The sequence below is a fragment of the Suillus subalutaceus genome, assembly GCF_016647625.1.
Source record: "Suillus subalutaceus strain FC151 chromosome Unknown DFJ58scaffold_77, whole genome shotgun sequence".
In the NCBI taxonomy this organism is placed as follows: domain Eukaryota; kingdom Fungi; phylum Basidiomycota; class Agaricomycetes; order Boletales; family Suillaceae; genus Suillus; species Suillus subalutaceus.
Window position 1 is genome coordinate 196,595 of NW_024540326.1, and position 12,838 is coordinate 209,432.

A 12,838-nucleotide genomic window follows, 5' to 3' on the forward strand; every position below is an offset into this window, starting at 1 on the left:
ACCTGAATATGAGTGAACAGTGAACAGTTCCATCAAAATGTGGCCACAACAGCGTCTGGACACGCTGCGTGTGTGGATGCCATCGAGGGATGAAAAAAGAGCAGTCCTGCAATAGTTCATGAACGCATGTGAGCATCATATCAATCTACTCACTTCATCAGTATAACCGTGTAGCCACAGCGGCTCGAAAGGGAACTTGGGCACTCACGCGCAGGGAAGATATGAAGAAGGCATGTTGGACGAATGTGATCGACAAGGGTATCTGACTTAGTCTGGGACGTGAAAGTTGACACATGCATATGATGAGATAGATTGGGGAGATAAATGCCGTTTATTATCCCAAACCCATATCTCATGAGTCACCTTTAAGTCAATAGAACTTGAAGCTGATCATACCAGACATCAAGAACCGAGAGCTGGATCACTTGCAATAGCAAATGGTCCAGCCACCGGCTCTTGAAGCGGTAGCGAAGGGTACGAGATGAATCTGGTGTTGGGAAACGAGGTGGAGTGCATATCTACACTCGTATCTTTTTAACACCATTGTCGTCGTCAGACACCCAGCAGGTCTTTATGACATGCACTTTGTCGATGAATGTAAGGCGATAAAAAATCTGTGGTGGGATTCGAAACGCTAAACACGGAAAATTATTGCTAGAAAAGACGACAGAGGAGAGACATACAGTGGTTGGTTTCAATGACATTCATTTTCGATCCAACGGTAGTCGCGCGAATAATGACAGATCGTGGGTCCCAACGGTGGATGCAAGGGGTCTGTATGGTTCATTGAGTTTTCAACAGAGGGCGATTGGGAAATGGACGACGAACTCACAAAACTGTAAAGGGCACAAAGCCTCGAGCAACGCAAACTGCTTGCAATGGGGGCCCAAGTTCTGGAGAGCAATCTGGTCACGAATACAAGACAATACACGCTAATCGTACCGAATATCAAGAACAGAAAGCTCACTCATTTTGATCGAAAAATGATAAGCCAGCCATCTGTTCTTGAGGGGTAGCGAAGAGTGCGAGACGAGTCTGGCGTTCGGGATGAGTAGACAAGTGATCAAAATAACAATCGATCCCGGACACCATCCTCATCGCCATCGCCAGCCATCCATAAACTGGGTATTATGACATCATGTGGGGTACGCTCTGACAAAGAATGTTGATGTTGAAGTCGATGCAAGGCGAGGAAAGTATATGTGGCAATGATGTCCCCTTGAAACTCTGAATACAAAAAATTATCGCTGGTAAGGGCAATCATTAGGGAAGAGACATACGGCAGGTCGTTTCATTCTCTACACCGGAAAATGACTCAGAGACCACACGAATTCCAATAGATCTTGCATGATAGCGGGATCCCGAGGAACGGATGAACTTCAAGACCGGAGAGTAGGCTATATAAATTGAGTTCACTGCTAGGATTGTCAAGCGATGTACAATAATGAAGAACTTATGAATTGAGTGGTCCTTATAAAGATACTCATAATTGAAACCCACAGGCAAAGCTGTCCTCCCGGGTGGTGCGTATGATCTGAATGGCGAAGTGCAAGTGTCTTCTAGTCCCATTTGGATGACGCTTGTACCAACGGTCTGTCAGAAACGAGGTAACTTGGATGCGGAGGTAGATGGATTGAAAAGTAAAGGCTAGATATGTCGGTCAATTTGCATGCGGGTCTATATAGTGAAGAACAATCAAACAGACCAAATGCAGACAAGCACCAAGGTCCAATCAGCATTGACTCACGTGAACGGGATGTAGAGTTGTTTTTTGGCCAACCATTCACCATAGTTGAATCAGGTCTTGCGCAGTTCTGTGTCAGGCCTGGGGTGGAACACGAGATTTGAGTTTGAAGAGATGCGTATGATGAGAAACAAAATAGGGAGACGTCAGACTTCAAGTTAATGCCACATTTAATCACAACACTGTATGGGCCGTGCTTGATCCTGTGTAATTAATGCAGCTAGTCATACCGGACATCAAGAACGGAGAGCAATATCATAATTTCAAGTTTCCGAAATGGCATAGCTATCCGGTTGTTGAAGCTTTCAAGTAGTAGTAGCTGGCAGGAGTCTGGCGTTAGATATAAGTTGAATCTCCATCGGTGCTACCAATCCAGCGCTATAGTCTACTCTAGACATGTGCATGGAGGGCGATGAAATAGGATTATGCAAGTAGAAAGACTAAAATTGGATCGCTTCAATAACGAGGTCAATGTTGCCTGCACGTGGTGCTCTCCACTCAGTAAGTCAAACACGCTTCCAAATATACGCACCTCAAAGCCAAGTTCGAAGCCTCCGCATGTGCATGTGATGATGAATGGATTGAACGGAAGTCGTCCAATATCAATGGCGTTGACAGGTGCCTTACTCCTTAGCCATCGCACTCCTCGCATATTCCTACCTCCAAAACCCCTCCCCATCATAGGCAACATCCTCGACCTCACTGCATGCAAATGGGCACGCACCACACGGACACATAACACACATCCGCATATTCAACCAATCCCTTGTTTCCTTAACGCTCCTAAGGCCGTCTGCGATCTTTGAAATAACTCGTGAGTCTGTCAATAACAATAAACCGCACCTCGTCATGGCTGATGATCGATGAGCTTTGTGGGTGCGCTGCAGTGAGAATATGATGACATTCACTCCTTAAGCTTTAATGAAGGCGGAGGAGGCATTCGAGGAAGTTCTGCATGCAAAAAGAATTCGGGGGTGCTGCGAAAGGAATAATTGAAAGTCCGCCTGTTCTGAAGATTGCATCTTCAACGTCACGGTTCCACCGTGGTCCGTCTTGTATTAGCCTGACCTCGCAAACCGTTCCGGCAACACTCTTGATCATACCCCCCACATGAAATGGGTGCAGCCAGACTCGTATAGAATGGTTCAGCCCCTTTGTTCGCGTCGTTTTCAGCTGTTTTTGTATTATCTGCACTATGAAATGCATCGGATTCTATATTTTGTCGCCGTGTGCTAAATGATGAGTCCTAGCAAGTATCGCAGGATGTCCAGTGACGGTGTTGCAATGGCAGCTAGTCCAAGACTACACTTTGAAGTCACGCATGCTATTACTGGTGTACGTCTCAATCTACTGTTGTTCCTGTCGTTCACTCACAATTCTACTAGTCGGGAGTCGTATATTTAGTCACGACTGTTTGTGTGAGCCTGTGTGGTGCGCCTGCAACGCCCTCAAATACATCACACTGGAGGAGATCGCGAGATGTTGGGTACAGCCAAAGTCGATTGTCAGCTCTCTCCGATCGAAACATATATTTCGATTCCTTGTGCCGTCAGTAATATCAAGGCGTGCACGTGTGTATGAGCGCCGGTGCTTGAACCTGGCTTACCATGGATAAATTGATGACGCAAGTGGAAGTTCGAGTGCTCCCATCTGTGGCAGAGTTTTAAAGGTCAGTTACGTGCTCAGACTCTTCCGGGCCAGTCAGGACTAACATGCAACTGACACGTTCATAGGATGGACAATGACCCATGGGTTCTTCGCGTGGATGGGTGGATTTGGACATGCGCAGATGATCAAACTAAAGGTGGTGGACTATCGAACGGTATCACCATGCTTCAGCTTGCGTGGTTCGTCGTCCAGCTGGTTGTCCGTTACGTTCAACCTTCCGATAACCTTGCTTAAATCGACACTCTGGCTATAAGTGATGTGCTCTGCATTCCATACTGCTAGACAATGATGAAACTATCCCAGCACATCTTGCATCTCATCGCCAGACTTACCACATCGGACATGTATCGCAACACCGCACATTTAGATTCCTGCGCCGTCGGTGATTATGATGGCCTCGAGGCATGCACCTGTGCATAAGCGCTAGCGCTTGAATCTGGCTTATTAAACCCTTCAAAACAGATCTGAATGAACAGACACCATTATCCATACATTCAGCAAGGCCAGCGACTCTGCATGCTTCCTGCCACACCAGAACGTATGATGGCTTTAAGGCTTTTTTTGATCATTGTTTAATGTCCGGTGGGGTGGAGCCCTGTACATGTGTATGAGAGCCAACGTGTGAACCTGGCCCAATCATGCATGGATTAATACACGCAACTGCACCCATTAAAAGGGAGCAGAATGAACAAACAATATGCCCTCAAATTCACGATGATCCTCTTACTTTGCGCTGTCCTCATCTGTGTTCCGTTTGTTCGGGCTTCACCTCCGGGTCTCAACGATACCTGTATCCTTACGCTCGATGCCAATGGCAGCAACTCTCCATCCTGCAACACCAGAACCTTGTGGGACATTCTCTCGAGCTGTGGCTTAACTTTGTTTGCGTGCACATGGACTGCCATCCTTCCAAACATTCCACATACGCATGCGACAAGATTTTCCATTAACCTTCATCGTCTACTCCTCATGGTTGTTGCGTTGATCGCCCCTGAAGTCATACTCGCCTGGGCCGCATGGCAGTTTTTATGTGCTCGTCGAGTTTGCCAGGAGTTCAATGATCAATTTGGCTTATGGCAGGGCCAAAGTTCACACCCAAGTCAGTTACATATTTGGACTCTTCAATCAGGGAGAAACTAACGTGAAACTTGTGGCTTGACAGAATGGACATTAACACATGGATTCTTCACGTGGATGGGTGGATTCATGCTCTACATCGATGGTTTTCCACGAGCTACTCTTGCGCCCGATGAACTCATATCGTTTATTCGTGAGGGAGCTGTAGATATTCCTGACATCACAGAGGCAGATATTATGGATCAAAGTAAGGGTGATGTCGCCACCCTTCAGCTGGTGTGGTTCACCATCCAGCTCTTCGCCCGTTACATTCAGAAGCTCCCGGTAACACTGCTTGAGATTGACACCCTGGCTGTAGTCGCTCTGACCTTCGCTACCCATTGCTGTTGGTGGAATAAGCCTCAGAACATAGGACGTCCTTATATTGTTCATTGGAAGAACTCAACTGCTCCTCCACTACATGACACGTTCGCCGTTGAGTACGTCATTGCCACCAATATTCAGAACTTGTTCTGATCGGCCTGCATTCTAGAAAAGAATTTATCACATCATTGAAGGATTTGTTGCTCACCCACAGCGGAAGGCCTATAATGTTGCCTACGATCTTCATCATTGGAGGTGTCAGTGGGATGATGTTTGGAGGGTTACATTGCCTGGGCTGGAATGTGTTGTTTCCGAGACACGCGGAGCGGATATTGTGGCGTATGGCTTCCATTGGGATAGCATGTTCATCGACGTTAGCGGCGTTATCACTCTGTTTGGTTGCGAAGTACGGCTCAAGATGGAGTTTTCTGTGGATAAATATTGGGATTATCGGCATTTTATACATTTTTTCACGTGTTACGGTAATTGTACTTATGTTCTTGAGCTTACGATCACTTCCTCCTGGCGCATACGATGCAGTCACTTGGAGCAGGTATATTCCACATGTAACCATGTAGTTTTATTGCAATCGCCGTAACAGAGTATGGTAACTTGCCTAAGTCTTCATCGGTCACTGTTGAAATCGGAAGTGCAAGTACGACTCGGTCAAGTTTCGAAGGCTACGACAGCATCTGGATATGCTTCGTGCGTGCATGCCATCGAGGAATGGAAAAGAGCAGTCCTGGAATAGTTTATGAACGCATGTGAGCATCATACCAATCTACTCACCTCATCAGTATGACCGTGTAGCAACGGCGGCTCGAAAGAGAACTCGTACACTCGCGCGCAGGGAAGAGATGAAGAAGGCATATTCTCCACCAAGGACGAATGTGATTGACAAGTCAGTCATCGAAAGCGGCCGTGGTGGGAATAGGGCTGCACGCCGTCGGCGTCATAGACGGTTTGTACGGCAACCGTCGACGGATACGGTTGCCGTACCGCTGGACCTGCACAAAGAAATCAATAGTGGGTCTCAAAGTTAAAATATCAAAGCAACAAAAAAAAATATAGATCTAAAACATGACGGCTTCAAGCCGTATTGAAGCTCCGCCATAATTGATAAGATAACAAATACAAAGTACAATCGCGGGGTAATCGATAACGATGAACAATGCCTCATACCTCAGCTCGCGAACACATCCTACAAGCACTACGTACCAACCAAATAGACTTACAATTTGCTCGATACCTGGAACTAGCCAAGACCGCAATCGAAGGACTTGATGAGTGGGATAGTAGTAGTAGTTCAAGTTCATCATCCAAGTCTCCAGACTCGGATGATACTCGTAGCATGATGGATGTGTCATCCATATCGTCCACCTCCTCCGTCACCGAGTCGCTTTTTTCGATGTCGGCGTCCTCTGCGACCGAGATACTAACGATGTCGCGTAGTTTCACTGAATTCAGTGACACGATCGAAGCCTTGCACGACGAAGTCGAGAAGAGTCGCGTCCTCTTCGCACGTCCAAAATCGAGCCATGCACCACAGCTCCATCTGCTGGAGGAGTGGGCGCTGGATCATCCCGAGAAATTTTGCCGTAAACTTCGCGTAGATCCCCCTGTCTTCGAGCACCTTGTTAATTTAATCATTGCCCACCCAGTGTTCCACAACAACTCCAATAACCCACAGTTGCCTATCCCGGTGCAGCTGGCAGTGTTCCTAAATAGTGCAGGTCATTACGGAAATGCGGCGACAACGGAAGACATAGCAGAATGGGCAGGCATCTCGACAGGGACAGTTTATAACTGTCACCGACGTGTAATGATCGCGCTTCTTCAGCATCATGACACCGTAATACATTTCGACCCACTTTATGAGGACGATCAGATCGAGAGGGAGAGGGCAAAGACGTGGGTCGAAGAACAAACATGCCCAGAGTGGAGGGGCGGTTTTCTCTGTGTCGACGGCACACCATTTAACTTATTTCAAAAGCCCGGATGGCACGGAGAGGGCTTTTACGATCGCAAATCGAACTACTCACTATCAGCTCAGGTATGCCATGAACTATAATGAAAAAAAAACAAACTCACATGTTCAAAAGGTCGTAATCATGCCACACAACCTGCGCATTGTCGACTATGTCATTGGAGTTCCTGGGAGTGTGCACGACTCTAACGCATTTTCGAAGGCCCGGGTTGCGCGCAATCCCCAAAATTTTTTGAGCGGGAATGAGTGGATTTGGGCAGACACAGCGTATGGCTCTCGTCCATGGTGTGTCGTGCCCTTTAAGCGGCCGGCAGCTGGCGGGTTGACCCGTAATCAAAAAACATTCAACTATCATTTGTCAAAGGTAAGACAAACCGTTGTCACACACCAATCAACTCACAACGTTTCCAGGTCCGTGTTCGCTCTGAACACGGTTACGGTTCACTGAAGGGACGCTTCCAGTCCCTTCGTGAACTGTGGATCCAAATACAGACGCAGCGAGATCTTGACGAGGCAAATATGTGGACGCGGTGCTGTTTGATCCTTCATAACATGATCATTGAAATCGAAGAAAAACTTACTGCTGATGATTCATTTGGGCACTTTGCCCGTGAAGCAAGACAATGGGGTAGATGTGAAGATAGCAGGGAGGAAGAAGGTGGTGAAGATGGCGAAGACAACGAAGACGGTGCCGGAGATGAGAGCTTCATCGGTTCAGAAGGGCAGATTTTTCGGGACACACTGATGGGTCAGCTATTGCGCAGATCTGAATGAGCGATGCAAGGAAAGCGAGGGGGGCTCAATTCAAACACTTGGATACATGATTAGCTACAATGAAAAAATGGGCCTAGAAATGTAGTATGAATTTGTGAGAACGAATGAAAAACACCAAATGATTTGACGTGGGATGCATGACTGTTAGTTACCCTGACGAGACATCTCCTTCTCCAAAGCCAAGCGCTCTAACTTCACTTGCTCTAGCTTTATCTCCAATTCAAGTTGCTTCGTCCGTTCATCTGCCATAGCACGCTCGTGATTCTGAGTTGCGGTAGTACTGCGGAATATGTGTTCACGCTCCTCTTGGTGTTGACGGCCCTTGAGCTTCATACCAGCCATCTTGGACTCTAACTTGAAGCGCTTGTGTTCAGCCTTGGCGATAGATGACTCCTGGATGTGCTTAGCAAGGGACCCTGATGCCTCGTTTAGCTTTGCACTAATTTCGGATACTGCATCACGTGGCCGCTTGCGAGAGACAGATCTGCTAGATGTAGTTGAGGAAAGATCAGAATCCTGATCAGATGATGTGTGGCCAAGATGACGAGCGCCACCGGTTTTGCGTGAATGCATGGTCAGGGATTTCATCATCCGGCTTGTGCTTGCATCAGAGTCATCAGACGAGGGATCTATCTGCATGTCTTGAGAGACGGCGACCTTGGTCTTGCCTGAGGAAATGGTGGATGGTAAGGGAAATTTTCGCCGGCCGTCATCAGGTTCTGGAGAATTGAGAGAAATAGTAGGGCCTCGCTGCACTGTACAATTCGTGTTGATGGAGGATATGAATGGGCGTTGGTAGGTAGACACTGGTGGTTGAAGACCTGGGGGAGGCTGCATAACGAGTGAGGAGTTGGACGATGATGCCTGAGGCTCGGGCTGAGTGAGCCGTGGTGACGATGGATCGGTTGGATTATCCCAGTCAGGCCAGTCCCGATCTTCGCCATTGTAAGATGTGGAGGGGACATCATTATCGTCCATACGAACATTGTCATCCTCGCCCTGATTCATCCCTTCCTCGACATTGGCACGGTCTTCATCGACACCCACACGGTCTTCATCAACATCCGCACGGTCTTCATCAACATCTGCACAGTCTTCATCCATATCGGCACGGTCTTCATCCACATCCACATGGTCTTCATCATCCATTGGCAGAGCGATCTCTTTGCCCTTGCCTGTCCCAAAGAGACTTGCGGCCTCGGCCGCAAAATCCTGGCCTGGATCAGCCGTCGAAAATGAGGTGTTGTACGCGGGATTGGTTCTCCACCACCCATGGAGATCAACCCACCATGGGAATGGCACCAAGAGCCGGTCTAGAACACCTTTAGAGTGTATGCTGGCATCAGAAAGGAAAGTACAAACCAAGTATGCTCTTCATCTTCTCATCTCCGTTGATAGCCTCAAAAGACAGACCAGCACCAGTCTGGCCGAGTTGCATGTTGATTTCGTTATACTTTTTGCGTAGCCTAGTAAAGTAGCTAGTTAGTGGCCAGATCGGTACTGATATTTGTTGTGGTCATAACCAGGACTCACGATGTAAACCGACTTTGAATGGGCTTCGTAAAGGCAAGGGGATGCGCTCTAAAGTATTCCCTAACCTTCGGATCTTCATCATGTTGGAAAATGGTTGTCGCAAGTTGCTGCAGGTATGCATTCTTCTGTGTCGTCATTTGTTGGCGTGTGCAGCCCTTCCTCTTTTGCAGTCCTTCGTAGAATCTGAGAAGATTTTGAGTCGAGCCTCCTGGTTGACTTTGCACCATTCAATAAGGCGAGCGGTGCGTGGACTATTTTTCTTGTCCCAGTGTATGGTAGGTGGTTTGGATCGCTCTCCTGCTCCTGCGCTGATTGGTGGGCTAGCACTTGGAGGAGTAGAAGATTCGGTGACCAACCCATGACTACCACGCTTCGCCGGACGACCTCGAGATCCACGTCCACGACCACTACAACCCCAGCCATGATGATTACAACGACGACGACGGCGACGACGGCGACGATGGCGACGACGGCAACGGCAACGATTATGTTCCCGAGTATGCACTGGCACTGGCTCTGTCGGAGTCTGAAGGTGCCGAAATTTTCAAGTGATGCCGAAGTTTTTTATTTGTTTGTGAGTTTTGTATTTCACTTTGAGACCCATTATAGTATGTAAAAGAAGTACCATGGTGGAGGCCAGACCGATGCGGACATACAGACGCTTAGTTCCATCGGAAATGAAAAGTCAGGAATCCCGGTGGTTGCTTCCACGGATCACTTACAACAATGGGAGCTTACTTACATAGTCCTGCCATAACTAGTCGGCATAGGGTACGCCCCGAGAGACTAAATGGTTTTTAATAATAACAAGAAAGAAAATCCTCGGCAATACTGGCCTATTGACATGATGTGCAGTTGTTGAGCGTACGTAGCTGCAACATAATCAGCCGACTTATTTGCTCACATCGACGGCGCACGCTTCGTCTATGAGAAAGGTGCCGGTTCCCGAGTGCTCGGAAGTATCCGGCACCACAACGTCCTTTCCTTCTTGTTCTCGGATCCCTTCATCGCTACACCATACAATCCGCTCGCTCGTTTTCACTATAATCTCGCTCGCTCATATTTTTCTTGCCCTCCCACAACTCCCAGGATCAGTTTAATTATCATCAGCCGCTGCCAGTAAGTGTAATCCAGCATGAGTAAGTCCGATTGACGCAGCTTAGCGTACCTGTGTCCGGTGTTCCTGGCCTGTCTGATCAATGATAGGCTCAGTACATAATAGACTCCGAGTCACTGGCAGCGGGATTATCAGGGGTGATGGGCGTTCACAAGTTCCTGTTCAGTCGACGAAATATTTTTACTGGGCAACACATCGTCATCTCTTAGACGACCCATCATATATTAACACAGTCGATGTGTGGAAATCGGCGAGCCGGGACTGAAATAAAATCATCAATGATGGCGCCGGTGTGTGTGCATTGTGTAACTTGAAATGAGTGTATCATATGCTAGGGATGTGATTCATTGCATCAAGTAGCGTTACTCTGACGAAGTTCTAGGCCCGGATCGCTTCGGTTTCCCACCATTTTTTTTTTACTTTCTGATGATGAAGTTCACGTCACTAGTAGCTCTGATTCACGGCTATTCACGGTTGTCTCTGTACTTACCAAAGTGGTTCTAGGACACTGCGACACCATCGAACATGACCGAACCGAAGTATGGTTCTCGTTCCATTTTATCTGTGTTGGTTCTCCACTGGTTCTTGAACGGTTCTGAACGGTTCCGAACCTCGTTTCGTCAGTATTCTTTTCCAAGTCGGTTCCAGAAGATTTCTTTCATTTAGCGCAACAATCTCCTCGGATGCGAAGACCAGTTTTGCTGTACGTGTTACTAAGACTAAATACGAGGCGGTATTCTTTTTGTTCCTTCCATCCACATCATGTTCTGGTCTTCTTGTCATACTTACTACTATCCTAAGAAGGTCTATATTGTTTGCAAGGACGCCATGCTCGCGATAGGGAATAAAATGTCCTCCAGGCGTGTTGCTATGAATGTCGAGATTGTTTGACCCAAGTGGGCAACCTGCTTTGTAGAACCTCAGGCCTCAGGTCTCATCTAAACGTAATACCACCCATGGCCGTGCCAAATCTTGGTGCAAGAGTTCAAAAGTAGGTCAGTCCCGCTCGATATCTGTAGGGTCAACTTATATTGTGTATAATTACTTACATGCCAACGGTCACTGATCAGTTGGGTAGCCTGAGACAACCTCGTGATTGGTTTTCCGGAAATCTCATCCTATTGTCCAGAATATCTGCCCTTGGTCCGGGTCCCCTTTGTAGTACAGGGAAATGCAATTGAACCTCCAATAGTGATGAGCACCGCAGCGTAAGTTAAACGAATTCTTCAATCTCAAAATCAGTATTGTCAACTTTTGTAGGAGAACTAGTATTCACCAACGGTCCTTCTAACACGTCCAAACAACTTATGGCTTCGAGTCCCGCCAGCTCTTCGCCTCATCAAGTTGATGTCCGACACCCTCGCTGCATTATTTTCTCACCTGACTCACACCGATTGGTTTACACGGCGGCCTGGACCAAGATCCATATATCCAGACATCCTTAGTAGCGTTTTGCCTGTACAACAAGAAGAGCCCAGTGCATCCATTTCACACGCACAGATCTATCCAAATATTCTTTTGCAGACAAGTGCAGCTGAAACTCATCGCCTTGCTGATTTACTCAATGTAACGTGGTCCCGGCGCCCCTACTTATATACACCGACTTCGTCAGATATCATTATTGCAATCCTATACAACACCTTCTGCTCTGCGGCATCATAAGCCAGTGATCTCGCCTGTCAGATTTTTCGCCCCTCAGCGTCCAAGACAATCACCTACAGTACACTCACAGTGACATACTTTCTCCTGCTACCTTCGCAAATTACTTCCTTCCTCTTCTCGTGCGGACACAGCTCCTCTCCGGAATACTGACATTCGTGGTCCCTTGAATGTACTTCTTCTCTTGTTTCCTTCGCACTTGATCCGACGGTCTCCTTGCAGTGTCCCTGCTACATTGCCCCTACCTCCTTATTGCTCTCACCATGCCCGGTTCATTTTTCTCGCTGTAGTCCAGGTCTCACATCTATTTTCAGCACAACGATGCTGACGATGACTTGATTCGTGATGAAGATTATGTTCCTTATACATCTAATTCGCAACCGTTAGCCACAGGGCAGCTCATGGTTGGCGAGCATGCAAGTGGCCGGTTTTTGCGGTTTTGCGATTGCGTGTAGGTCAGCTTCGAGGACATTCCGTGGTATTGCTCGTCTCATACGTCAGATTCACACTCCTGGATTATTGATATAAACGACGCCACAAATGCATACCGCTACAATATCTCTAGCGTCCTGACCATGTCCCGGAATAGAAGAAAGGTCTTTGACTTGTGCAATGAATATGATGATCTGACCGCGATTCTTTGTATTCTCCACCACGCTGCTGCGCTAGCAAAAATGCGCCAAAAGGCTGTTCAAGGCGAGCAGTCAATCGCAAGGCTTGATCGCTCAGTTCCAAATCAACCGATTCCCATGCTCCAGGGAACTCGCCAGGCGAATCCTGTAATGAGACCCGGGCACAGACCAATAATCTTCCTCACTCTGCGTGTCGTCAGCAACATCAGGCGTTCTGCCAGCCCAGACGGTTCCCCGAAGTCAGGAAGCTCGAGGAGATAACGATTCCACGGACGAACAAGCAA

General features: G+C 47.6%; 3 protein-coding genes across 3 annotated transcripts; 2 read left to right on the plus strand and 1 right to left on the minus strand.

The window, feature by feature from the left end:
- Window positions 1-518: 518 nt before the first annotated feature.
- Window positions 519-1,790, minus strand: DFJ58DRAFT_842815 (uncharacterized protein; the record flags this gene model as incomplete). The annotated part of the gene is made up of 7 exons (XM_041392878.1): window positions 519-634; window positions 684-774; window positions 833-905; window positions 968-1,121; window positions 1,281-1,397; window positions 1,501-1,647; window positions 1,748-1,790. The coding sequence occupies 7 exons, from the start codon at window positions 1,788-1,790 to the stop codon at window positions 519-521; spliced, it is 741 nt and encodes a 246-aa protein (XP_041242300.1).
- A 2,336-nt stretch (window positions 1,791-4,126) lies between these two features.
- DFJ58DRAFT_662667 (uncharacterized protein) lies at window positions 4,127-5,005 on the plus strand (the record flags this gene model as incomplete). The annotated part of the gene is made up of 3 exons (XM_041382311.1): window positions 4,127-4,464; window positions 4,501-4,511; window positions 4,575-5,005. The coding sequence occupies 3 exons, from the start codon at window positions 4,127-4,129 to the stop codon at window positions 5,003-5,005; spliced, it is 780 nt and encodes a 259-aa protein (XP_041242301.1).
- Window positions 5,006-5,079: 74 nt separating this feature from the next.
- Window positions 5,080-5,927, plus strand: DFJ58DRAFT_704923 (uncharacterized protein; the record flags this gene model as incomplete). Its single annotated transcript, XM_041383694.1, has 1 exon — window positions 5,080-5,927. One exon carries the CDS (start codon window positions 5,080-5,082, stop codon window positions 5,428-5,430), a length of 351 nt encoding a protein of 116 aa, XP_041242302.1. The 3' UTR covers window positions 5,431-5,927.
- Between the last annotated feature and the right edge of the window lie 6,911 nt (window positions 5,928-12,838).